This window comes from Nelusetta ayraudi, unplaced genomic scaffold (genome assembly GCF_046127955.1).
Source record: "Nelusetta ayraudi isolate G7.1 ecotype Tasmania unplaced genomic scaffold, CSIRO-AGI_Nayr_v1 ptg000057l, whole genome shotgun sequence".
Classification (NCBI taxonomy): domain Eukaryota; kingdom Metazoa; phylum Chordata; class Actinopteri; order Tetraodontiformes; family Monacanthidae; genus Nelusetta; species Nelusetta ayraudi.
Window position 1 is genome coordinate 2,163,214 of NW_027466107.1, and position 24,699 is coordinate 2,187,912.

General features: G+C 47.8%; 2 protein-coding genes and 1 long non-coding RNA gene across 3 annotated transcripts in view; 1 reads left to right on the forward strand and 2 right to left on the reverse strand.

Annotated features, from left to right (window-relative positions):
- Positions 1-18,465, forward strand: tmem184a (transmembrane protein 184a). Its single transcript, XM_076038838.1, has 9 exons — positions 1-490; positions 1,059-1,277; positions 5,170-5,335; positions 6,286-6,376; positions 7,887-7,962; positions 10,589-10,680; positions 13,062-13,231; positions 13,911-14,108; positions 16,354-18,465. Exons 2-9 carry the CDS (start codon positions 1,059-1,061, stop codon positions 16,581-16,583), a joined length of 1,242 nt encoding a protein of 413 aa, XP_075894953.1. The 5' UTR covers positions 1-490; the 3' UTR covers positions 16,584-18,465.
- LOC142896876 (uncharacterized) overlaps positions 16,646-24,699 on the reverse strand; it is a 267,438-nt gene continuing 259,384 nt past the window's right edge. The window contains exon 2 of the long non-coding RNA XR_012928395.1: positions 16,646-16,856. This is a non-coding gene — a long non-coding RNA (uncharacterized LOC142896876). The remainder of the gene's footprint in view (positions 16,857-24,699) is intronic.
- The window catches only part of mafk (v-maf avian musculoaponeurotic fibrosarcoma oncogene homolog K), a 14,025-nt gene continuing 7,603 nt past the window's right edge, over positions 18,278-24,699 (reverse strand). The window contains exons 2-3 of the mRNA XM_076038837.1: positions 23,645-23,728; positions 18,278-23,179 (exon numbers count right to left, since the gene is read on the reverse strand). Coding sequence (XP_075894952.1) covers positions 22,742-23,179; positions 23,645-23,689 — 483 coding nt within the window. The 5' untranslated portion in view covers positions 23,690-23,728 and the 3' untranslated portion in view covers positions 18,278-22,741. The remainder of the gene's footprint in view (positions 23,180-23,644; positions 23,729-24,699) is intronic.

Below are 24,699 nucleotides of genomic sequence, written 5' to 3' on the forward strand. Positions count from 1 at the left end.
GGTGACGTGTGCTGCCTGTCAATGGCACGTGACCGGTTCACCTGCGCCCAACCTGTTTATCTCCGCCGGCCGACGGTTGCGTCGCTCAAGGATAAATTCAAATTCGTCGTTTGCACTGGAAATCTGACTCTCCACTCCTTTCGCAAAGTAAACTCGCCGGGCCGCCGAAGCCGAGTGAGTGTGAGAGAGAGAGAGAGTTTGGTTCCGACTCCAGGTTTGATTTCTAACTTTACTTCTTCCTCTCGCCGGATGCGCGGACTTCGACCTCGGCCAGGCACCTGCCCCAAACAAGGAAGTCCAGCCCGTCGAAGCCTTTTCGGTTGATTAGACCGGCGGCTCGCCTCTTCCATGGGGGGTTAAGCGAACTCGTGCTGGCTCTCGTCACGGACGCCTTGGTTGTTCCGCGGGTTCAAAAGCTGCTTCGACGCTGCGAGTTGAGCTGCTGGCAGGAAGGAAGAAGCTTATCAAGAGAGCCATCAGCTGAACAGCAGTGAGTCCAACACTCTCTCATCTACTGTCTTATTATATATATATATATATATTTTTTAAGTGTAAAGTCAAGTGTTGGCTTATTGTTCGAGGCACTGTCCTTAATTACACTTTAAAGGGGCAGTACACTCAATGTTAGGAGCGATTTCACCTGTGTGCTCACCAGGTTCTTTTGACCATTTCTGATCCACATAACAAGTCTGGAGTTTCATAGATTAAAAATAACGAATGATTGGGGGGGGGAAATCATCTCACTTCAATACAACAAAAGCCTATAGTGGTCAGTTATTTAAATGTTGATCATAATGATAAGAAAAAGGTGGAACATGTGCTCAGACAGCACTGTCTTAGGCCTCCACGTTCATTTGAGCTCTTGATAGTCACGTGCACTGCTCCTGCACTTTGCTTTACATGGCGAGAACTCACACAAACACGCCGTCTTGTGTCATAAACATCAGATGAAATTATTTGCCGTTGTAAAACCCCAGCACAGTGATATGGTGACTGATTTGGAGCGAACTACGCCTTTGACTTCACACCCTCACTGTTTGCTTGCTGCGCAACTCCAGATGAACCTCTCCACCGCGGCTATGGATTCATCAGCGGGAAACGACTCCATCGTCCACCTGGACGCGCCCATCCTCCCGGACAACACCGACTTCCCCAACGTGACCATCATCCAGACGAGCAACGGCAACTTCACCAGCCAGATGTTCCTCAACACCACGGCGGCCCAGGCCATCTCGGGGATATGCGTGTGGTCGGCCCTGCTCATAACGTGCCACCAGGTGAGTGTCAGCCGCTTCGAGTGCGGTAAATCCCGGCACGCTGTGTGTGTGTGTTTTTTTTTTTGTTTTTTTTTCCTTCGCGGCGGCAGTTTAAATCAGTACGGCAGTGAGTAATACATCTTGAGAGTGCAGCACACTGCTTGGGGTGTGACGGCTTGAGCCTCCCTGGCCCGAGGGAAAAAACAAGCTCTCATTTCTGCCGCAGATTATTACCTCACCGACAGCACTCACGGTTACACCTTTGCCCTCCCGAGTCATAAAGTAGTTCCACCTTCCCAGGCACCTGTTTTTTGTCGGGGCTATTACTATGCTGGAAACATATTTCTTTCCTTCTAGCACCTGCAGCTACCGGAATTAAAAAGAAAAAAAAAGGCGGGGGGAAGAAAAGGAAAAAAAAGCAAATGCCGGATGTGCAATTGACAGCGAGGATTAGATTCAAATGGTGAAATCTCCCAGGCTGGTTAAAGGAGGATGGATAAACACTGCGCTCTCTGCATGTGCTCGGCAGGAGTCAGCGGCCCAGTGGCGTTCGCTGACCTCGAAGCCGGCGGAGGCGTTTTAAACAAGCGCTCCTTCTTCCTGAGTGGTCCAGTTTCCCCGCTGCGTGCAAATAATAGGAGATGATTATCGTGTTATCATTCGCAGAGAATCGGGGGAGGGCGCAGCGCGCTATCAACAGGGAAATCAATCGCTATTGAGATAGCGTTTATGGCGCTGTGAAGAGTGAGTGCGAGAGGCACTTCCTGTTTTTGGTGCTTTCTAACAATAGCGCGTCGCTGCAGCCCATATGTAGACGCTGCAGGGTCACACGGCGGTTACTTCTTCTGGTCGCTTCACTTTGTCCTCAAACACATGCTCTAGGAAGTCGGCCCTCTGTCATATAACAGAAGGCAGTGCTGCCTCTCCCTCCTACCCAGGTTTTGGCTCCTCCCTCTACAAACGTGAAACGAAGCAACAGATTCACCAGGAAGCTAAAACCCAATCAAGAGGCTGTAAACAGAGGGCTGAATAGTGTGTTTTCTCGAGGTCTTCCTCAAGTCTTTTCATGGTGCTAGGCTGCTCCACAGAACATACGGGACAATCTTGGGCCCATCCGTTCACTGGAAGATCTTCCCAGTCTCCCTCAACCTCGCAGCCACGCCAGCCGGCTCGCGCGCACGCCTCAAACTGTATCCCCAGGGTGTTGTGGTTAAGAAAGAAGTGGGATTAATTTTGCATTCAAAGCCTTTTAGCTTCCTGCGCTCGGAATCAATAAGTTGCGCCCCGTGATCCGAAAAAACAATCCTCGCTTAGGACTCTGTGACTCGATATCGAGCAAATTGGTTCCTGGCTTTATTGCGTTTGTCTGGCCGTACGCTTGCCGGTGAGACGTTTTAATTGAACAAATAAATAGCCAAGTGCACCACGGGGAGCAACGAAGGAAGGAAGGAAAGAAGACGGCCGGTGTGCAACTGGCATTCCTCTTGTCACAGTGGCAGAGGGAGAGAGAGAGAGAGAGAGAGATGGTCGCAGGTTCCCATTCTTGCCATGCCAGCGGTGCTCCATCAGAGTCTGACTCCGGGCGGAGCGCTATAGACTGTTTAACTCGCCTTCGGAATACTAAATACACTTCGACAATGACCTCAGATCCCCTTTTTTGCCGTAAAGCCGAATGTGTGTTTGTTTTTTTTCTTTGTGAGTTTGCGTCACTTCTCCTGCCGGCCTCGCCGCAATCGTCCGAGTCGTTTGGGATTAAGAGCAGCAGACGTTCAGCTAAAATGTCTGAGAAAAAGTCGTTTGGCCCAATTCCTTCCTCGCACTTGAAGAGTTGCACAGACAGCGCAGAAATGAGTTTTGCCCAGTCTTTATTTTATTTAATTTATTAAGACTTGTGATGCTGCCGAGCTTTATCTACTCAGGCGGGACAACAGGACGTGGAGATTGACAGAGCAGTGTACAGTATGCGGAATGTGGCCGGAGCTCCAGAAGCTCACAGTGATCTGACCACGGTGAGCTCCATTTGCAAAGCTAATGGACTGTTCCATTAACAAGATCCATATGCACAAAAGACTTGGTCCACTTTCCCAGGAAGTTTAAAAAAGAGTTTTCTTTTTGCACTCGGCCAGTAAAACTAAACTGATGCGTCCAAACCGAGAGTTTAGCTGAACCTGGTTGCAGAGATGCAGGTCTTTTCCTCGTGTTTTTCAGGGGAAAACACAGCCATCAGTTCAACACCAGAGTGGATCATTTTCTTCCAGCGACGGCCATAAAAATTGCTCAGCCAATTATTCCAGAGATGGTTGTCTAATTAGGCAACAGATGAATGTTGTTCTGATTTTGCGCTACTTTTTAGACTCATTATGCAACCGTGGCCTCGGCGTGGTATGATTACTTGCTTCGGCCTCTCGCGGCCAATTAGATGACTAATGTGTCCGAATCATCTTTGCTGACTAATTTCAGTAATTAGTCCTGTACGACTGCAGGAATAAAGCAGCAAACGGCGGTGAGTCTCACCGCCGTTTGCTGCTTTGTGTGTTTTTATGCGTTTTAAGAGCTCTTCGTTGCGTCCGTTATTATTCCTCCGCGGCTAATCCACTGAAAGTTAAATCGAATTAGCAGCGTTATAAACAGTCAAACTCGTTATTCTGTTGTTGGCGGCACCTGATTGGAAAGACTCGACTTTGTTTCCTCTCACGCTGCTCTTGCAACATCTTTTCTTTTTTTTCCTTTGTTTTGCTCTCCCGTCTGTTAACACGGCGTTATGTGGGATTTTGAACAACGCTCTACTAATGCGGCTGGAATCCGACTCCCTGCGTGTTGACATAAAGGTCGCGGCGGGAGCTGTTTGCTGGAGATCAGAGGAGGAAGCTCCGCCCCTTCACCTCACCTCGCCGGCAAAATGCTCACCGGAGGCAGGAAGTCAAAAGCTTTATTGTTCATTAGCGTGAGGGTCGTAACATCTGTCATACAGTGTGTGTGTGCGTGTAGTGTGTAGTGTATGTTAACACTGTATTTACCATTGGGGCCACTTAAGATTTTTGCCTGCTCGGCCGAAGCTGTAATTCACCTCTGCTCAGTGTTCGGCAATAAGCTGTGATTGCGCAGGGCCTCGGCTCGCCGTCCAGACCTGCCCGACGCTCCGCAGCTCAAAGCCACACAGCTCCAGCTGGCTTGTTTAACGCACACACCCCATTACTGTGCAAATGGCAGCGTTACCAAGATGTGAGCAAACCAGACACTGTACTCGCTGCCGGGACGGACGCACACATGCAGCCCTTCCCATAAAAAATGGATGAAATGTTAAGCACTGAGGCGGCGGTCGTTATCGCGGCGCACCTGTTACTTTGACCAGCGTCGGCGCTGGAGGAGGAGCAACACGTGCAAAGCCAGACGGACGGACAAGTCTTATCTGTCCTCGTGAAATATCTGATTCTCTGCCGCCGTTGTCGTTGGGTTGGCGGCAGGTGGTGAAAATGAATAATCAGCATAACAAAAGAAGCAAAACCGGAGAATGTGCACGAAGAAAACTATTTATTTTTACTAAAATACATTTTTCCTGTTTTACTAAACACTCAGACTTTAAAAATATGTGGTTCAACCTCAAAACCGCCAAGTAGTTTCCTTGGAAAATGGCTGTACTTTTTTTTTTTTTACAAAAGTATTATGCTTGAAACAAACTGAAGGAGCCTCAGTGCCGGCCTTGTGGCTCACCGCTGCTACACTGTGATGTGCTGGAAAATCTTTTACACATTCTGTAGCACTTTGTGTTTTGAGGTTCTAAACTGTTGGTCAAAAAGTTCCCCCACGCTATGTGTTGAGTTTGACAAACTCACAAAAACTCTATTTTAAAATCTATATTGCAATAAGATGAGCTGTTGTTTTTAATGCCGCGATGAATTTCTACACCCCGCAGATCTTCACACACCTGCGGTCCTACACCGTCCCCAACGAGCAGCGCTACATCATCCGCATCCTGTTCATCGTGCCGGTGTACGCCTTCGACTCCTGGCTCAGCCTGCTCTTCATCAGCAACAACCAGTACTACGTCTACTTCGACTCGGTGCGCGACTGCTATGAGGGTGAGTGCCTGGAAAAAAAAAGCGCCGCTCTGATAAAAGTGGCTCTCCAGTCGGATCAGATTCTCTGCCAGACAAAGGAGGAAGCAAAGGAGGTGGGGGAGGAGGAGGAAGAGGAGGAGAAGCTGCCCCAACTTGTTTCTCCAGCCAGTCTTTGTCTGCTTCTCATTGTACGAGGTGTTTTTGTCATTGTCTTTTTTTTTTTTTTTTGCTTCCCCCAAGACAAGTAATTTTAGGAGCATCCTTTCACTCAGTGCCGGGAAATTAGTTTCTGCGCTCATACATGTATGTATGGGCAATTCTGAGGTTATTCTAAACAAATATACAGCGTAATCAACCCCTGTGTTGTACATTGTAATTATCCGGCGCCGGCCTAATACCCCCAGTAAGTCACCGACGGCAAAGGTGAATCAAAATGCAAAATGGATTACAAGTAATTTGAGAAAAGGAAGAGAGCGAAATGCATTATTCAGGAGATTAGTTTCCAGTTTGAAGGCCAATTTTGTGGCTGATTGATAGCGCGCCGCATCAGAAAGCAGTGGCGGTGGCGGCGAGGAGGGAGGCAGGGCCACAGTGCCACCAGCGGCTGCGGCTAAAACATAATGAACCTTCTCTTGACTGGTCACCATCGGCATTAGCTCCATTTAATCCCTCCTTAAATAGCAGCCGAGTATTAGGGAGGGATTTCCGAGACAGAGAACCCTGGGAAGCTTCTTAATGTAAGGACTCGAGCGCGCATTGTTCCAAAATGTAGCACTAATTATTCTTTATCATGTGGGGGTGTGTGTGTTTTTTTTTTTCCTTTTATTTTTCTTAATGATTTAACCCCTGTGCGAACGCCGGCCTCCCTGCAGGCACTGAAAAGTCATTCTGCAGCTGATAAATCACGCCGCGGAAATAAGTCGCTCACGACACTGAAAGGGACAATTTCTTCTCCTTTCTTTCTCCCGCAGCGTTCGTCATTTACAATTTCCTGAGCTTGTCCTTTGAGTATCTGGGTGGAGAGAGCGCAATCATGTCCGAGATCCGAGGGAAGCCCATACAGTAAGTGCTCTTATTCCAAAAGTCCAATCACCAGCAGAATAACTCCCATCTCACCTCCCGCTGCCGACTCGTTCAGCTGCAGAGTCTGACGGAGTCCGAGTCAAAGCCCCCCCGACTGTGTTTTAATCACACGTGTTAGGGATCCAACTGGAGCGTGTGCTCAGGTAATAAGGCCTTACAGCGGTCCGGCGGCGGCCTTGATCTGTCAAGCAAAGCGCAAAACAGCCGAATAGCAGCAGTTTCCAGCGAGTGTGTCAATCAGGTGGTGCCAAACGCGCAACGCCCGACCTCGTTTAAGGCAGAAGTCGGCCGGCAGCGTTGCAGCGGAAGAAAGAGGAGGAGCACCAGGGCGCAGGAGGACAGTGGCTGTTTTTCAGGGATTTATTGTCAGGTTTTAATTGCACGCTGTATCCAAAGTGCAAGTTCCCAATCCAGTTTACCTCCACCGACCTCCGGCGAGATCGCCTTTAATGTTGTGCTGCCTGAGCTTTTGTTTTTGTGTTTGTTTTGTGTGTGTGTTCTCTTGTCAAGGATTAGTGAGGCTGCTTGCAGTTATTATGTACGTCCCGCCTGCACAATAGTGCCTCTGCAGCAAATACAGAAGATTCAAGCAGGGGGGGAAGTGAGGAGAAAGACATTCAGAAGTTTAATAACTTTTGGAAGAACCTGTTCTGGAAGTTCTTTAAGTCAGCTTGTTGATATGTATACATTTAAATGAAAATGAAAACGCTGACTGTTCCTCCGTGTTCATGACCTTCTAGCACACTGCCGCTAATACATTGAACGGGACGTCTGATTATTCTCGCTCGGCGCTGTTTGATTCAGTTGAAAGACGTTTTTCCAGATCAACAAGCTCCTCAATCAAAGGCACCTTTTTTGCGTCAATCGACTCAGTGGACGCTAGATGACGATTCGCTGCTGCAGGCTGAGCCTCTTTTGCTTGGCAGTCTGAGTGAACGAGTCTTTTGCACGTGATCAGGAGCGACAGCATCGGCGTCTGGCCTGGTGGGGCCTGTGAAGCGCTGTTTGGGCCAGCAGTGGAGAGCTCGGCTCAGTCGGATTTAGGACTCAGACTTGCCCCCCCCGCCCCCCACACCATAGTCACAGGACCAGTTGCCCACTTGGCCATGAGCTCATAATTCATTAGTCGACTTTTTTATGACAGTTTTACCAACAACTTTAAATTGGCTCCTACACTTCCTCATTAAAGTGGATGCACTCGCCCATTAGCCTGGGCTGGTGTGTTAGGTTCTTGTATTTTACGGCCGCTGGTCTTGCGTGTTGTTGCATTCCGAGTTTCCCGTTTGAGACGCTGAAACGTTTCTTGTCTGTATGAAGAGCAAGTCAGTGGACTTCAGCGGCCAGCTAGAAAGACGTGGTTGAACTGAGCGTCCTGCTGGATCTGGATCTGCATATATTCCACACGTCCGTCCTCTCACTCCCTATCTGTGTCGCTCGCCCCTGGTCTCAGCCCCCTCTCTCGCTCTCCCTCTCTCTCTCTCCCTGACAGATCCAGTTGTCTGTACGGTACGTGCTGCCTCGGCGGGATGAGCTACTCCATCGGCTTCTTAAGATTCTGCAAACAGGTGAGCCTCAATATCCTCCCGCCTTTATCTCCACTCCAGGAATGACCGGCCAAACAAATGTCGCAGACGTAGAAAATTGAGAACGTATCTCTCTCTCTCTCTCTCTCTCTCTCTCTCTCTCTCTCTCTCCCTCTCTTTCTTTCTTTCTCGCTTCTTCCTCTCACTGAGTTGCCGTTCCGCCCCGTATCTCGGCGCCGCCTCGGTGTGACAGCCCTCATAATTGAATGCGCGCTCGCATTCGGGTGGATGACGTCCGCGGCTTAAACAAAACGGAATAACAAAAACAACCGAGGGGCAGGTGAACGCAGCTTGATGAAAAATGAAAAAAAGCAGGAGGCGATGATACGCGCCGTCGGCCTCTGGGGGATTCCTCATCATCCTGCAGTCTCCAGCTTCTGGTCCCTGGAGACCAAACTGTCTGCGCTAGAGGCCCTGGTTTGTTAATGTCCAGCTACAGACATGACCTTTGTTCAGTCCAGTGCAACCACTGAGTACCTCATAAAGTGTCCTGTGTGTTTGTCATTCTGCAGACCTGGTTTGTAACCTGTGGTTGCAACTTCCTGTTGTCGCCTGCACCGCATCGCCGCCACTCCTTAATGCACTGAGCTGCAGACGTGCGATTGGCCGATTAGCAAGCAGAGACTCGCTTTAGCGAATAAAGGAACCGGCGAGTTCTAATGTGACTTCAAAGTTATCTGAACTGAAAACTGACGTTACTGAAAAATAGCATCCTTGTTGCTGCGTCGGCGTAAATATCAGTGTTCTCTCTTGGCTTTATGTTGACAATGAACTTGTGCTCAAAAACAAGTTGAGGACTTTTTCCATTTTCATCTTAAACCGGGTGCTTTTTTTTAATTAAAATATTGTCGCATTTCAAAGTCATTGAAGGCAGCAGGAGAGAGATTCTGCCGGTGTAGCAGGGTCCTGAACTGACAGACGCTGTTACATTTAGGATGATCAGTGTAGCTGGCTGTTCAAATAAATTACATTTATTTATTTTTTTTACCCACACTGCACTGAGGTTAGCAGAAGTTTCATCAAGGCGGATCTCAAGGATGAAGGGGTGGATGGCGGCTGAGCGGCCGGTGGACCAAACAGGTTTCACAGTTCCACTGCCAAACAGGCTTTGAGGTCTGTATTGTAAAGTGGTGGGCGTTTGCTTTTAAAAAGGACTCGGGAGATATTTCGCAAGTCCACTGCGTCTGTAGTTGAACTGCATACGCGACTCTACTGGCTGAAATGGGATGAGACAGGAGAGGCTCCGGGTCGGTTCCCGCTGGAGAATCCCAGTGAAAAGACGTTTCACATTCTCCAGCGAAAAAATGAAAAAATGAAATATAATGCTGGCTGGGTTTGTCGAGCAAAAAAAAAAAAATCTGGGATGTGTCAAGCGTGTGAATCACAGCAGATGGCCACATTATCCCAAATTTGGATCATGCTTTGATGCACCTGTTTGCAATGTCTGTTTAGGTTCACGGCGCAGGAAATTAACACATCCTCACACATTTATATCTCTATTGGCTACTGAATTAATTGAGGCTGGATCGACGCTCGGGCTCAAACCCAGCAGCGTTCTCAGAGGGGGAGAGAGGGTGGGGGGGGGCGTGTATTGTTTTATGAAAGTCAGGGTTTTTACCATTTCTCCAGTTTTTGAGTCATAGCAGTAGGCGGCAGAACAGGTCGAGGCTGAAAGCTTCAAAGTAAACGGGAAAATGACGATGATTATTGGTGTCATTATGTCCGATCCACCGCGGACGCTTTTGAAGTGCACCCCCCACCCCTCTCTCTCTCCACACACACACACACAGACACACACACACACCATCCCCCGCCCCGGGGGGAACGGAGCCAAGCGCCGCCTCATCTGTTGCATTCAAGTGCCGCTGCGGTGATGGGACTTTACAGCAGCCTCTGTCAAATTGGCTGGTTCAGGCTTCAGTGCACAACACAGAGCGGCCCTGTCCTCCAGCTTTACATTGCAGACAGGTCGTCATCCTGTTTGCTGAGGCCGGGCCTCTTATATCAAGCAGAAAAACGGCAGAAGATGAGGAGGAGGTTGAGGGGTGAGGGGGGGAAAAAAAAATCTCAGCGTTTTCTTAAAGAAGAAGAGGATTAACCTTCCAGGTCCTACGTTGTCCACATTCTCACGTCTTTATTTTTCACCCTGGAGTCCAGTGGAACAGCTTTGTTGGGTTAATTAATAAAAAAAAAAAAACACTCTGCAGATCGTTTAGCCCTCTGTTCACAGCCTGCTGCTAACGCGCTGGGTTCTAAAGCTGACATATTAAACATATCTTTATGAGACCGTGCCCTTGGTGACATCACACAGGACTGGTGGTCAGGACTAACCAAGTAAAGGGTGGACGGAATGAATAAAAATATTGAAAACCTTGTGTTGTTGTTGCTGTTGCTCTTGAGAAAAGTCCCGACCAATCGGCTAAAAGCGATTCAGAAACACCTGCCATCACCGGCGAGTCGTGACCCATTTCATTCGGTGCACTGACTCCTCTCCCTCCCTCCCTCCCTCCCTCCCTCCCTCCTCCGTCCTCCGCCCGCCTCCCCCTCACCACCAGTGTCCTTGCTTGTTTGCTTTGTCTCCTCCTGAATTGTGATGTCTCCTCTCCAGGCGACGCTGCAGTTCTGCGTTGTCAAGCCCATCATGGCGGTCATCACCATCATCCTGCAGGCCTATGGCAAATATCACGACGGAGATTTTAAGTGAGCATCCCCACTCTGTCTGTCTGTCTGTCTCTCTCTCTCTCGCTGTCTGTCTCCGTCCATTTGCTTCTTTGTTTGTCTTACGCATCTCGCTTTTATTGCCAGCGGCCTCTTTCTCTGTTTACGCACACGTGAAAACAGTTTGCGAGCGATGTTGCTTCCATCGACCGGCCTCAGCGGGAGACATGTTGAAATGTTGCCGCTGCGAGGGATGCTACATTTATGACCCATCGCTGCGCAGACGGAGGCTCCACCACCGCTCTGGAAGTTTCCTTGAAGAGTCAAGTGCAGAAATGAAAGAATAAATAAAACGCCCTGTGCCATGTTTTCATTGAAGCCACAAGATAAACAAGCAGCAGCAGCAGCAGCAGCAGAACGGAGCTCTCCCCATTCTTCTTCTTCTTTTTTTTTTTTTTTTACTGTTAATGGCCAAGTTGTGATTATGTTGCTAGCCATGTTTCCCCCCAATTGTTATGGAAACATGCAGAAAACACTGGAAAGAGCTCGGTGCTCACGTCACAATTCACTCTGCAAAGCCGTTTCCAACCAAACAGGTTGAGCTTTACACAGCTCAGTTTCCAAAAAGACAAAAACCACCTCGTGCCAGCGTTCCAGCTGCTAATCTAATTTTCTTTCTTTTTAAATAAAAAAAATATGAATTCACTGATGCAATGTTTTCCAAAACGTGCTGAAAGGGCCTTATGTAAAGCAGGAACCTGGATGCAGTGCAACACGGCGACACTCTGCGTCTTTGCACCTCATGCAAAGCAGCCGTCCGTCTCCCTCCGCTGCTCGGCGGCTGAGTCACACTCTCGCTCGCCTCGTGCGCACATAAAAACATCTCTTGTTTGACTGAAAACACGGTGTTAATAGTCTTCCGGGCACCTGGATGAGCCCTTTTTTTTTTTCCCCCGCAAGAGTGGAGTGCACTCACTCATGGAATGACGCGGATTCGCAAATGTCACCTGAACCTCCACAAACAAAGCAATGAGTTTTAGTAGAATGAGTGAAATCTCCAGCAGGAAGTCCAGCACTGAACCTGAGTGCTGTCTCTCGCTCTCTCTGTCTCTCTCGCTCTCTCTCCCTCTCTCTCGCTCTCTCTCTCTCTCTCTCTCTCTCTCTCTCTCTCTCTCTCTCTCTCTCTCGCCCCCCCTCCTCTCTCTCTGTGGTCGTCTCTCTGTCTGAGAGAAGGTATTGATGCCGCCAAGAATAATTGATGGTTTTCGATATGCGAGCTAAAGATGTGACATGTCTCTATTAAGTTCTCCCCCCCCCCCCCCCCTTGATGTAATAACCTCTTTGAAATGAAGCCTCTTAACTCTTCCTGTGACTCAGCCCGAGCATCAGCGCAGAATACGTCTGCATTTTTATTTTTATTTTTTATGATTTCTTTCCATTTCTAACTTTTGCTTTTTGGAAAGCCGCGGCGATGCGATACAACGGGGCGGACGGGGGGCGGCGATAAATTGCCGGCTGACAAATTCAATTTTAGCACATTTTTCAGCAGTGGCAGCGGCGGATGAGTCGATAAGGGCCTCGGCAGAATATGAGCCGGGCCGACGCGCTGGGTGGAAGTAGTCTTTCGTGTGTAATCAAAAGCTATAAACTCCTGCAACTCATAAAGGCCGACTTATTTTCAGGTGCTCCTCCCCCTCCCCCGTCTCCTGCTGCTCTCTATCTTAAGATTCAGCTGTGACAACACTACTCATGTCTGAGAATATCATATCATCGCCCTCTCGAGCCTAAAGACAGACCTGATTACATTCTTTTTTTCTTTGCGCACTTCAAGAAGACAAATTAGCGGGTGAAAGTAGCTCCTCCTCCTCCTCCCCCCATCTCCACCCAACAACCCGTCCTCCTCTTCCTCCTCCTCCTCTTCCTCCTCCTTCTCCTCCTTCTTCTTTTTTTCATCCCCCCTTAAACGCTGAAGCGCGACCGCGATGATTCACCGATTGTTTACTTGTGCGCTTTCAGCCAACCGTGCGCTCCATACTGCATGGGAGTAATTAGTGCAGTCGCAGCTGAGTCCTCAGGGACGCTCTCCAGAATGCAAAGAGGGGGAGAAAAAGGCAGCCTGACAATGGAATATAGACTAATGTGCCTGCTTTGTTTATTATTTTTTTTATTGGACGTGTCCTCTTAGCAGAGCAGCGGCGCGTGCATGTGGCCCTTGTTGAGCAGTTTGCACAAAAAAGGAGAAAACGCTCGTGTGTTTTTTTTCCTCCTGGTTGGCCTCTGATCAGCCCAGCTTGGCAACAGGCGTCATAAAAATGCACCTGGTGAAGCGTGAAAGCAGGCTGAAGGACAATCTGAGATTTAAAAAAAAAAAAAAAAAAAGATTAAAACCTGTGTGCTTTTTCCTTCTTTTTTTCCCTGTGCAGCATCAACGGAGGATACCTGTACATCACCATCATCTACAACTTCTCGGTCAGCCTGGCCCTCTACGCCCTCTTCCTCTTCTTCTTCGCCACCAGCGACCTGCTGCGGCCGTACGAGCCGGTGCTCAAGTTCCTCACCATCAAGTCGGTCATCTTCTTGTCCTTCTGGCAAGGCAGGTTTCACGCTCCCACATTCTCATTGCAGAGCAGCGTCCATACTGAGAAGGCTGATTGATGCCACGAGTTCAAAGGGAGCCTGATTCAGATGCAGGACGTTGAACCTGTGACTTTTTCCCTGGAGGGCGAGTCTTTGCATTTCGTGCAAGATGTTTATCAATTTGCATTTCAGTGTTTTGTTTGCACTGAGAATTCAAGACTTCAGAAGACGACCTGCGATTTAGTGTCGCTGTTGAGGTTTTGATATTGTGATTACCCAGTCATTGGTGTTGGTATCAACAATACAGCCTACTATGCTCTCACTTGGATTGTCCTGTAAATCAGTCTATCTGTCCACAAATCTTCCCCAGAAGTGCAGAAGACGGGTGCTTGTGTCTGAAATGCACAATTTTCATAAGATTAATTGTAAAAAGGCAAAACTTTGCACATATATTTCCTCAGCAGGTGCATCGAAGGGTGACAATTAAGTCTTAATTAAACAAAAAAAAAAAAACACTTCCCGCCCACGTGGCTAACAATTGCTACCTTTCAGTACTCGACCTTTGTCAAGCAACTGTCTTTTTTGTTTCATAAAAATAATTGTAAAAATTACAAACGTAATGAAGGTTTCAAAACAACAACCTGTCAAACTGCACTAAAACTAAACGCTGGCCTTGTCCCGCCGTGCGTCCGCAGGCATGGTGCTAGCCATCCTGGAGCGCTGCGGCGTCATCCCCAACGCCCTCGTCATCAACCACCACGAGGTGGGCGCCGGCACGGTGGCGGCGGGCTGGCAGAACTTCATCATCTGCATCGAGATGTTCTTCGCCGCCATCGCCCTGCGCTACGCCTTCCCATGCACCGTGTACCAGGAGAAGAAGAACGAAGTGCCAGGTGAGAGAGAGAGAGAGAGAGAGAGAGAGAAAGAGAGAGAGAGAGAGAGAGAGAGAGAGCTTGTAATCTGGTGGCCGCCGGGCCGGTGAGAACCTGTTGAACCTGATCATTACCTCCTGCCCTCGCCTTCAGAAATGCGGCGACATGTTCCCGGGCTAATTGCCCTCGCTATCCTCGCCCCCCCCCCCCACCCTCTCACCCTCCACCCCTCGCCTGATAAGGACCGACACGGCCTTGGAGATGTTGGCCGCCAAGAGTAATTGCGTCGCTCGCTGGCTTTTTAGCCCCGCCGCCGCGCTGACTTTCACAAGTTACACTCCGCTCCCGCTTCCCCTTAATTACGGCGATAAATTAGCCGGGACCGTCTCCATATTTATGAAGCCTAAAGCAAAGGTGTCCAGCGACGTGCGGGAAAGATGAAGAGGAGTTCAAAGCAAAAGGCGCCAAGTAACCAGAGACGGCCGAGTCCGTCCGTTCGTGTCGGTGCTGCCTCAGAAAAAGGGAATGAGAAATGTGAATCACAAACGCAGGTGGTGGAGAAAAGCTTTTCTGCAGCTGTGGAAACTCTTTTTCTCTGCATGCATTCACGACTAGAGATATAAAGGCCCGGTGCGTAAGAGTTAGGAGCACCTAGTGGCGAGAGGGCGAACTGCAGACGGATGAACTCCCCACGTCAGCCAGTGTATCCAGGTTATTAGTTTATCAAACCCAGGAGGGTTTGAGTTCAGAATGAAATGACAACAGTCCTGCCCACATGTTGGCCTTAAAAAAGAGAATGACAGAAATTTATCGTTGTTCAACAAACCTTTCACCAACAGTTTTCGCCAAAGCCAAAACTGAGCATTAAATGGTGACAATACCTGGAATTACACAAGTGGATGGCTGTGTTGGGTATAAATTCTTTTAAAGCACTGCAAAGAGAAAAAACAATCAAGATTTCTATGAATAAAAGTAGAAATGTTTTTGCAAATATATATAATACAACATGCACATTTTATTCCACTGTCGACATTTAGGCTCTTCTATTTGTTGCACATCGTGGCCGTGAAATCCAGTTTTAAAATCCACCTGCTTCCTTCTTTGCTGAGAGCACAGACGGGTTGCATTCATAACGTCTGCCTTTTGTTGCTGCTTGGTATCGTTCCTCCAGCCCCCGTGCAGCCGAGTGCTTGGCTCTGGCACTATTTCTGCTCCTGCACCTCCACCCTGAGGTGACCACGGAGGTTGTCGCTGGTTTCCTGTCTGACTCAGCCACGTACAGCAGCCGGGCAGCAGGCAGCAGGCTGGCTGGCTTTTAGATCTGACTTAACAGACCATTCATAACTGCCCTGTCTCACACACACACACACGCAGGCAAAAGCAAATGTACATGTACATGCACAACCTTGCCCTTCTCTTCACCACTTCCACAAGTCCACACAGGCCGCACCGTCAGTGACCCTGAAACTGAAGCCTGTGGATGTCTGCCAGCTTTTTTTCTCTCTTTTTTTCCCTTCCTTTTTCCCCCCGGTGCCTTTCAGTTGCAGGATGAATGCAACCTGGCTCACAGCTGGGTAGCGCAGGACAATCAGTGGATATAGTGGCTGAGACTAAACCCCACTCTGCCCATTTCTAAGCTGCAGGTGGACACAGGCACAATGAAAGGAATAAATCATGCACATTTGGAGGTTTTTTTTTCCGCTCTTTTTGACGGAGCCATTAAACAAGCAGAGAATAGATACTAGAATTAATTTGACAAGCCATTAGCTAAATTCACAAGCTTTTCGTCTTTGTTTTAGGGCTAATGGAAGATGCAACGTAGCTTAAAATTTTGTCTTGCGCAAGATTGGAATTTGTTTTGAGGGTTTTTGCCGCAGTGGCCTGTGTTTAACAGGTTTGTCATCCAGTAAACACCTTTTTTTTTCCATCTGGTCACCTTCTGTGTACAGTCTCTTGCAAAAATACATCTTTTACTTCTGTGTAAAACAAGGCAGGTGACCATTGGCTGGGAAAAGAGTCTGTGCTCTTTGTGACATTGTTAACTCGTGTTTCTAGACAGACTTGAAAGAAAAAAAAGCAAGCAGTAGAGGTAAAGGATGGACATTTCTTTTTCTCAAGAGTTCACTGACAGGCTACATTTCTATTAGCAAACTCTGGTGAAGTTACATTCCCCCAGTGGGACCTTTAAAAGGAACAAGTCCATCTAAATTGATTGTTTCTATTTATCCTTCTCTTTGTTCCTGTGCTCTTGTTTGCTCGCCTACAGAGAGCCTTCCTCCCATGCACAGCATCTCCAGTGGCCTGAAGGAGACCATCAACCCTGGAGACATGGTCCAGGACGCCATCCACAACTTCTCGCCGGCCTACCAGCAGTACACCATGCAGTCCACGCAGGAGGTGGTCCAGCCCAGCGCCAACGGCAAAGTGGCTGCAGGCAGCAAGAGCTTGCGCAAGTCCGATAAAATCATGCTGATCGCCTCTGACGACGAGTTCTAGGCGTTTGGGCCCACCAGGATCGAGGAGTCCGTGTCCTCACTCCTGATCTGTGACTCCGAGGGGAAACATTCACCTCCCACACTGCACAGAGCCGGATGGAATCCAGGTCTTTAATTCCCATCCAGCCAGTGCTCGAGATGAACTTCTTGCTCCTGTCTCTTGTTTTAATGAATAATTTAAGCGCGGGGGGGGGGCGGGGGGGGGGGTTGAGTTGATAGCTGCGCACCCAGAGATTCTGGGGTCCCGGCTGCAACAGTCCCGGGGTGAAGGATGCTCCTCGTTCTCCTCCTCCTCCTCTGCTGCATGCTGTGTCAGAGTCTCGTTCTAGCTTCTCGTTCCCTGTAAATCAAGCTGGCGGATGTTGAGCAGCGTCCCTGATCTTGATTCTGTCATTATGTCGGCGGCTCGGTCTGCAGCCGTCTGAAGTGTGTCCCCCCCCCCCTCTGATTCAGGTCACTTTCAAAGAGGAGATGATTAATATGTGACTTGAGGTGGCGAGCGGGAAAGCTAGCCGCGCCGGCGAACGACACCGACGCACGGACCGTTTCTGCTGAATACTCGTTTGAAGATTTTTCTCTTTTTATTCCTCATCTCCTTCTCGTTCTTCTTCCTGAGCGTTTCTCCGCATGGCTTCCTGACAAATGGGAAAATGCAGTCAAAGACACTTTTTGAAGCAGGAGGGCGCTTGAAACTGCAGGCTGTAGCACTCTGCAGCCCTTTGTATCCGCTGTTGTATGGACAAATTGGCGAAAGCCGTCTTCTGAAGAGGGGGAGTCGCCCAGTTCTCATTAGCTTCCCCTGCTTGCTGGAGTGCAACCGAGAGGCCATTTAACTTGTGCTAGCCGCTAGTCTTTCCGCAACTTCTGCACCCCGACTACTGACTTTTAATAGGGCGAGAAAAATGTTTTACGTGTGTGACTTTTTATGGAATATTTGTAGGATAATTAGTTTGAAATGTTCTAATTTAATTTCTTTTTTTCTTTCCAATGTTAAGTCATCATAGTTTCTACCAGGGAACAAGTGACACAAATGCTTTCGTGTCATTATTTTATTTAATTTTTTTGTACAATTGAGATTCTGCATCTGTGTTTTTATCACATGGGAGGTCGAGCTTGCGTAAGAGATTAGAAATCAGTAAAGACCATTCATTATATCTGCAACACACACACACACACACACACACACACACACACACACACACACACACAATTCAAAGTGTCAGAGCAGCAAATGAGAGGTTTGAAATGACTTCACTGACATGTAAAAGGAAGAATGGCACCACTACCATTTACACAGCGCCCCCTGCTGCCTTGGTTTGAGGCTGTGTACTTTGGTTGCCTGCCCGGCACCATGTTGCAACAAAACAACCCTGTCCACTCTGGATAGGTGCCACATACATGGTCCTATATATGGCCAGAAGAGGGCAGTGTCGCAGTGACAAGGGTGCCACTCTACCTGTTACAAGTCAGTAAATCATAATAAATGATTTCAAGGTGGAAAACTGACATGGTGTTGCTTTAAATCCTGATACGTCTGTGCCAATCGCGGCTGTGTTCTGTGAGAGCAGGAAGCAGTTTACAGTTGCATGCAGTACTCCTGTTTTTTATTTAACTTTTTTTGTTCTATGTCATCCTGTGCAATTATTAATTTGCTTCTGGTTGCATGACAGAAGTGAGTGCACGTGCGCTCCAGAATGAGGGGGAAAAAAACAAAGCTTTATTTGAAAGTACAAAAAACGGACACGGCAGACCTGTATATAAGAATAATTTAGCATAATTTCAATCAGAGCAGAAACAAATAAAGATCTTGTTTGTACATGAGGGTAGTTCATTGAGAAAACATGTAAATAAATGGATGGCAAATAAAAAATAATTTAGGCGTTTCCTTTTTTCTCTTTAATAAAATTACACAATTTCATGAAATAAATATAAAACATATATATGAGAAGAGTAATGACAAGTTGTGAAGGGTGCACAGTTGCCACATGCTGCCTTGTTTTTACAGTCTGTCCTGTTTTGTTTTGTTTTGTTTGACTGTAACAAGAAAATCCATCTCTATCCAGACTACAGGACTACTAAACACACACCTCTGCTTTTTTTTTTTTTTTTTTAACTAAACAGAAGACGGCAGTTTACCCACAGCTAATATCATGTGGAGCTTCTGTCTGTGTCTGAAACCCCAAACTCTTCTGTCGCAGCTAGAATCTAAGGCTGTAGCTTGTAGGACTGGCAGAGTTTGTGCCTGAAAGCTTATTTTACTCAAGGACATTTCCAGGAAGAGCTTAAACACCCTGCCAGCGCGTACAAATGACCTGATTATCATTCATATTTTTTTTGTTTGCCTTGTTACAGTTGATGTAAGAACTGGTGGGTTGACTAGACTAGAGCGATATCTCACACAGCTCTGTTGCAGCTCCCGGCTCTTACAAGCATCTTTGTGGACGAAAACAAGAGTGGGAAAGTCTCCAGTCAGGTAACATTCAGCCTCTTTTCACCCTTAAACTTGTCTGTTATGAATAAGGCGATGCCAAACACAATAGTGACTTGACCAGAAATCATTACAACATGTTTTGCTTCAGCGGTATCGGACCAACTTGAGTTCGGAAAAAAAAACAAAAAAAAAACAATATTTAACTTGCAGAGTATTTTGTCTTAGTTTTATGGCAGGACACAGAATGTGAACACAGAATTTCATAAGAGCTTAAACGTTGTTGTTTTTTTGTTTTTTCTTTCTATTTGTAATGTGTGCTGTTTGCAAATAAGTGCTTGAATCTAACGATGCCTCACTTTTGAAGCTTGACCACAAGAGGTCAGTGTTGCGCCGGACCGACGGCCTTGCCCTGGAGGGAGACGTGCTATGTAAACATGTTATTTCTGTTCCTGTGAGCTAATCTCGATTTAAGGCCCAAAGCAGACCTTGGGTTAAGGAGCACGGCTGTTCCGTGGCGCTCCCCTTCGAAACTTACACACGGCACTGCGGAAGTCAGAGCACGTTGTTTCCTTTTATCTCGCGTGTAACTTTTCTCTCATCGGGGACCTCAAGGTCCCCCGTGAACGTAAACAGGACATTTTGTCAATATCGGCCACTTTCAGAATCCGGTCACGTCCGAGCGCGGCGCTGGTGCGGCGAAATTATCCGCACGCGGCGTTCTTAAATATTGGAGATCATTGATTTGTGCGCGCGTGAGAGAGAAACTCCTTGGCGAACGAAACGCCGCTCGGCATTCTTTGGGAGCTCATGCTCCAGTCTCCCTCTCTCTCTCTCTCTCTCTCTCTCTCTCCGCCGGCTAACTGCAATTTCTATCGGCCCAACGCTGAGGCAAGAAGGCGAGAGAGGCACGTGTGCTGCTAAGTGACGTCATCAACCTGAAGAGCGCGCTTCCAACTGCCAGACTCTTGAGATTATTGGCTGCAGTTCGCATGTCAATCTGTCGGTTTGAGAGGGGGGGAAAAAATGGGATACACGCGCTGAGAAGAACGGATCACGGGCAGGGGAGGGGCTATGAAGAGCGCGAGGAAGAGTTTTCTCATTGTACATGTGAATATAACTTATATTTTCTGTGTCGACATAATTGGACGTCAAAGAACGATTACATAATCACACCACTCCCAGGATAGCAAAAAGACATAAATATAGAAAAATATGAAATATATAATATATATATTTATATGTACTGCATATGCATATAAAACTAAGTATCAGAAAGAGAACATAGTATGCATCAACAAAGAAACCGAGTGAAAATAGAAAGTGAGAGTTAGAACACAGCAATGCCCCTGCTTTAACAAAAAAAAAAAAAAGGACAACAAAAAAAAAAATCACAGCAGGTTGTACAGCAGCAAAGTTCCCCGGACTGTTCTATGCAGCTATGGAACAGGGGAAGAACTGTCATGTCCTCCTATAGCCAAGAGAAAACAAACAAACAAACAAAAACAAAAAAAAAGAATCCTGACAGGAACAATCTCTAATAATGACTTCACTCCAAAGTAGGAATGGATCCTCTGTAAGAACAGCTTGATTTCAAGTGAGTTTCATATTTAAATATCTCAACAACAAAACGAAAACGTGCAACAGGAAGAGGAAGCTGTTTACTGCATTTAGCTGTCTGGACGCCGACGCGTCAGGAGTTCTGGTTGCAGAAGTCTGAAGCAAAAAAAAACAAAAAAACAAAGCAAAAACAGCTGCTGTGTTCAAGAGTAGCCAACACCAGCAGCAGCGACGGCGCGTCTCGTGACCCGGCAGTAGGAATGATTTTTTTCTGTCTGGACGGAGTTTTAAAATATTTAAAGTGACGGACAGAGCCTTGTCGTTTTCACGGTTTTCTGTAATATACAGGAAGTACGTTGAGTTGTGTCTCATTTGTGTCTACTTTTCTAAAAGGACCTCTCTCAGTATCACTTTATCCAATATGGATTACCTACCAAAGAGTGACGCGTCAAAGAAAGAGGCGCGACATCACCCCGTCAGTGCTGCGGCGGGACTCCGCCCTCTTCGGGATCAACCGGGCGTGACCTTGCTGCAGGCGATCACGCCGCCTCAGATTATCACGCACTTATCAAGCCCCAGCTAATTTAAGGAAATGCAAAAGAAAATGTAGTTGCTTTTTTTTTTTAACAGCTCTGTGGATCATCAGTATTATTTTTCTTTATGCTGCATCTTTACAGTTTCCTTCTAAGTGCTATATCGCGACAGGCACCAGGTGGCCGGGCCCAAAAAACAAAAACATTTCTCAAGTCGGGATACAATAGATGCTGCACACACGCTGCACAAAGTTGCCAGCTCAAAATTTCTCTGGTGAGAGGTCCACAAAGACGCAAACACCCCAACTAGTCCAAAAAAATCTTGAATTTCACAACAATCTTCAGCATCGCCCGCAAAATTTCGTTGTCCTTTACTCAATTTTCAGACAGAAACTCCATCTTTCACTTTTTCTGAATGAAGAAACCAATCCGGTCCAGGTGAGACCATTTTTCTCATTTGATTCCAAGATTGTTTTAAACTTTAAAGGTCCCATATTAACGACTTCTTTTTGGCAAGTGGCAGGCACGGGTTATGAAAAATTCACCATTTGTGATGTCATGAGGGGAACTGAGGTCTTGTATAGCTCAGGTGTTAAAATCAAACCGCCTCACGGTCATGACCTCATTTTTGTTTCCTGCCAATCAGGACGACAATCAGGTCTGGCAAAGCTTTCAGGTTCAGCGAGACGCTACTTTTTCTAGCCAACTTTCTTGCAGGAGACTGCAAACACAAGGCTGTCTGTTTTCTTGAGATCTACGGCTTCCTTTCGTTTTGTTTTCCAATGTTGGTCTCCTTGGGAGTTTTTTTGACATCATTTTGTGAGACTGCGTCTTTCAAGTCTGGGGTAAAACCAATAAAGATCAGTAAATGGCTATATTATGGGACCTTTAGCGTGAAATCGAATTAAGAAAGAAAAAAAATGCTGAAAACACTCTCGTGGAGTTCAGCGTTGTGTGGTTCACTACGAGAGGCCACTCTGCGGAAAACTTGTCTTGGATTTGGCACTTAAGAGGAACTGGGTGAAGAGTGGTGGGCGGGGAAAACATCATTTCAATCGATCGCTGACTGATCTCGTTAAGGCAACAGCGTCGAAGACCTCACTTGCACTGAGACACGTCCGTTAAATGGGTCTTGGCGTGGGCTTTGGCCAAGCCTCCACTGTCACGCCTCCTAATAACGCTTAACCTCTGAACATTTAGCTTTAAGAAACGTTCAGCGCTGCTGCCGAGAGGCAAGTCCAATACTTTCTCTTTTCTTTTCTTTTTTCTTTTTTTTTTCCACACTGGAGTAGAAGCAAACCTCTGCTGTCAGTCATGGGTGGATGGATGAATGGATGGATGGATAGGACGGGTGGGTGGGGTCACAGAGGTCCAATCCCTTGGCGGTGCTGGAAGGGTTTGGAGGGGGAAAGTGGGTTTGCACAGTGCACAGAAGATGTAGATTGTGTGATTGGTGGTGGTGGTGGTGGTGAAGGGGTCACATGACGTAGAGCTTGCACACCTCGTCCCCATCCCTCAGTCTAACCCACTGAGCGTCCTCTCAGCACAGGATGAGCGGGTTTCAAGCTGGGTGAGAACTGGGAAAGGACCAGGCAGGAGGCAGGGGTACTGGGTAGGCGGAGCCCGGTCCTGTGGACACTAGGACGGGGTCGAGAACGGGGTCGGGGTGGAGCTGTTGTGATTGGCCGACTTGACGATGGTGATGACGCTGGTGGTGGCCACCTTGCCCGGCGACAGTGGCCCGCGGGTCACAGTCCGGGCGAAGCACTGTAGCGCTTCGTACTTGGCGCGCAGGGCGTCCAGCTCCAGCCGCATGCTGGCGTTCTCCCGGGCCAGCTTGTCCACCTCCTGCTGCAGCTCCACCTTCTGCCGCTCCAGCTCCTCTTTCTGTGTCACACGCTTGATGCGGCAGCTGGCGGCGTATCCCCGGTTCTTCAGCGTCCGCCGACGCTGCTTCAGCCGCACCATGTCATCCTTGGTCAGCCCGCGCAGGTGCTGGTTGAGCTCCCGGACGGACATGGCCACCAGCTCGTCGTCGCTGAGCGCCGGGGCATTCTCTCCCGTCTCCCTCTTGACCTGCGGGGGAAACCAAACCACCAGTGAAGATCAGCATCGTATCTCCACACATCCGCTTTGAAGGTCTCGTATTATCCGACCCTCGTTCAACTGGCGTTGTATCACATTAATCTGTGTCTCTGCTCTCCTGAACAATGAGCATCACGTATTTCTGAAAACCTGCCCTTTGTGATGTCACAAAGAACCAGGTTTCCAGGTCTCCACCCCTCTTTTTTTTTTTTTTTTTTAAACATGCAGAAGATTTCAACAAAGCATCGTTTTAGCAGGAAGCTACAACTAAAAAGGCATTTTTGGGCTTTAAACAGAGGGCTAAATGTGCTGTTTATAGTGGGTTTGAGACAGATGGTTAATTGTGTGAGGCTGCCTCATTAAAGTTCAGGATAATGAGCAGATCTGAGAACATGGGGTTTAACACGAGAGGGCCTTTCAAAGTCTCACCGGTCTTCTTCTCCTTCTTCTTCTTACCTTTAAAGCTTTGCTCGTCTTATAATGAGTCGTCATTCCCTGCATGCAGGCAGCCGGGCCAGAACTTCACAGAAGACAGACAGTCTGGGAGGAGAGAATAAAAGAAACGGTCAAAGAAACTGTGTTTCGTGTAAATGAAGTCAGAACATCAAGTTTGTTTTAGTTGCGCTTTTTACAGCAGCAGAATAACATCTTATTGAAAACAAGACCAGATTAAACTCTGGCAGGCAGACTAATTTCTCCCCCGAGCGCCGTTTCACACAGCAAATATGGAAGACTGTAACTGTTCAGTCGGGAAACATTCACGTTCTCCGAGCTTGAGATGTTCATCCTCTGGTAATCATAATGATGATAATGGAATACTTTCTGCCGACTGCCTGAGCCAATTTCTCGGCGCTCTGAGAAAAAAAAAAAGAAAATTAAGAAAAAAAAAAATGCTTATGCAATGTTAGCCCACCTCGTCAAATTATGATGTTACACGGGCTCAGCACTGTAAACAAAGGAAGTGTTTATCTTGCGGGTCATGCCGCTGAATTGGATAATGCCGCCGTCATTTCCACATGACTATGAGGTTATTCTTCGAAATTAGCTTTGATTACTCCTGCACTTCACTGGAACAGATTAAACTGGGGGAGAGGGGGAAAAGGCGGTTGGTCGTGTGTTTTGCTGAGCAGGGCTGAAGCTTCAAGGCCCCTTTCGTTCTCTTTTCTTTCTTTTTTTTTTTTCTTTTTTTTTTTTTTTCTTTTTTGAGCCGAGTTGTGCAGTCACAAGCCCAACACAACCGGGTTCCACCGCGCCGTGTTGTTTTTGTGCGCCTCGGCTGCACACTGCAACGCAATATTGACAACCCCGCGGCTCGTAAATCCACTCGAACGGACGTCACAACAACATTCCGGGGGTTACGTCATGCATCGATATCTGTCGGAGGGGCGCCAGCAGGGGGCAGCACGTCCCCGCTCGGAGACCCCGCAGGGCCGCCGGGGTAGCGCGCGACACTTGTTGTTGCCGAGGGGAGGGGAGGGGTTGGGATGGGATGGGTGTGGAGGTGAGGCGGG

Excerpts from the sequence above, each read along its gene's own strand:
- tmem184a (XM_076038838.1), top strand. The coding sequence starts at position 1,059 with ATGAACCTCTCCACCGCGGCTATGGATTCATCAGCGGGAAACGACTCC. Across the intron at positions 1,278-5,169 it reads TGCTCATAACGTGCCACCAG|ATCTTCACACACCTGCGGTC; the intron begins GTGAGTGTCAGC and ends TACACCCCGCAG. Across the intron at positions 13,232-13,910 it reads CTTCTTGTCCTTCTGGCAAG|GCATGGTGCTAGCCATCCTG; the intron begins GCAGGTTTCACG and ends GTGCGTCCGCAG.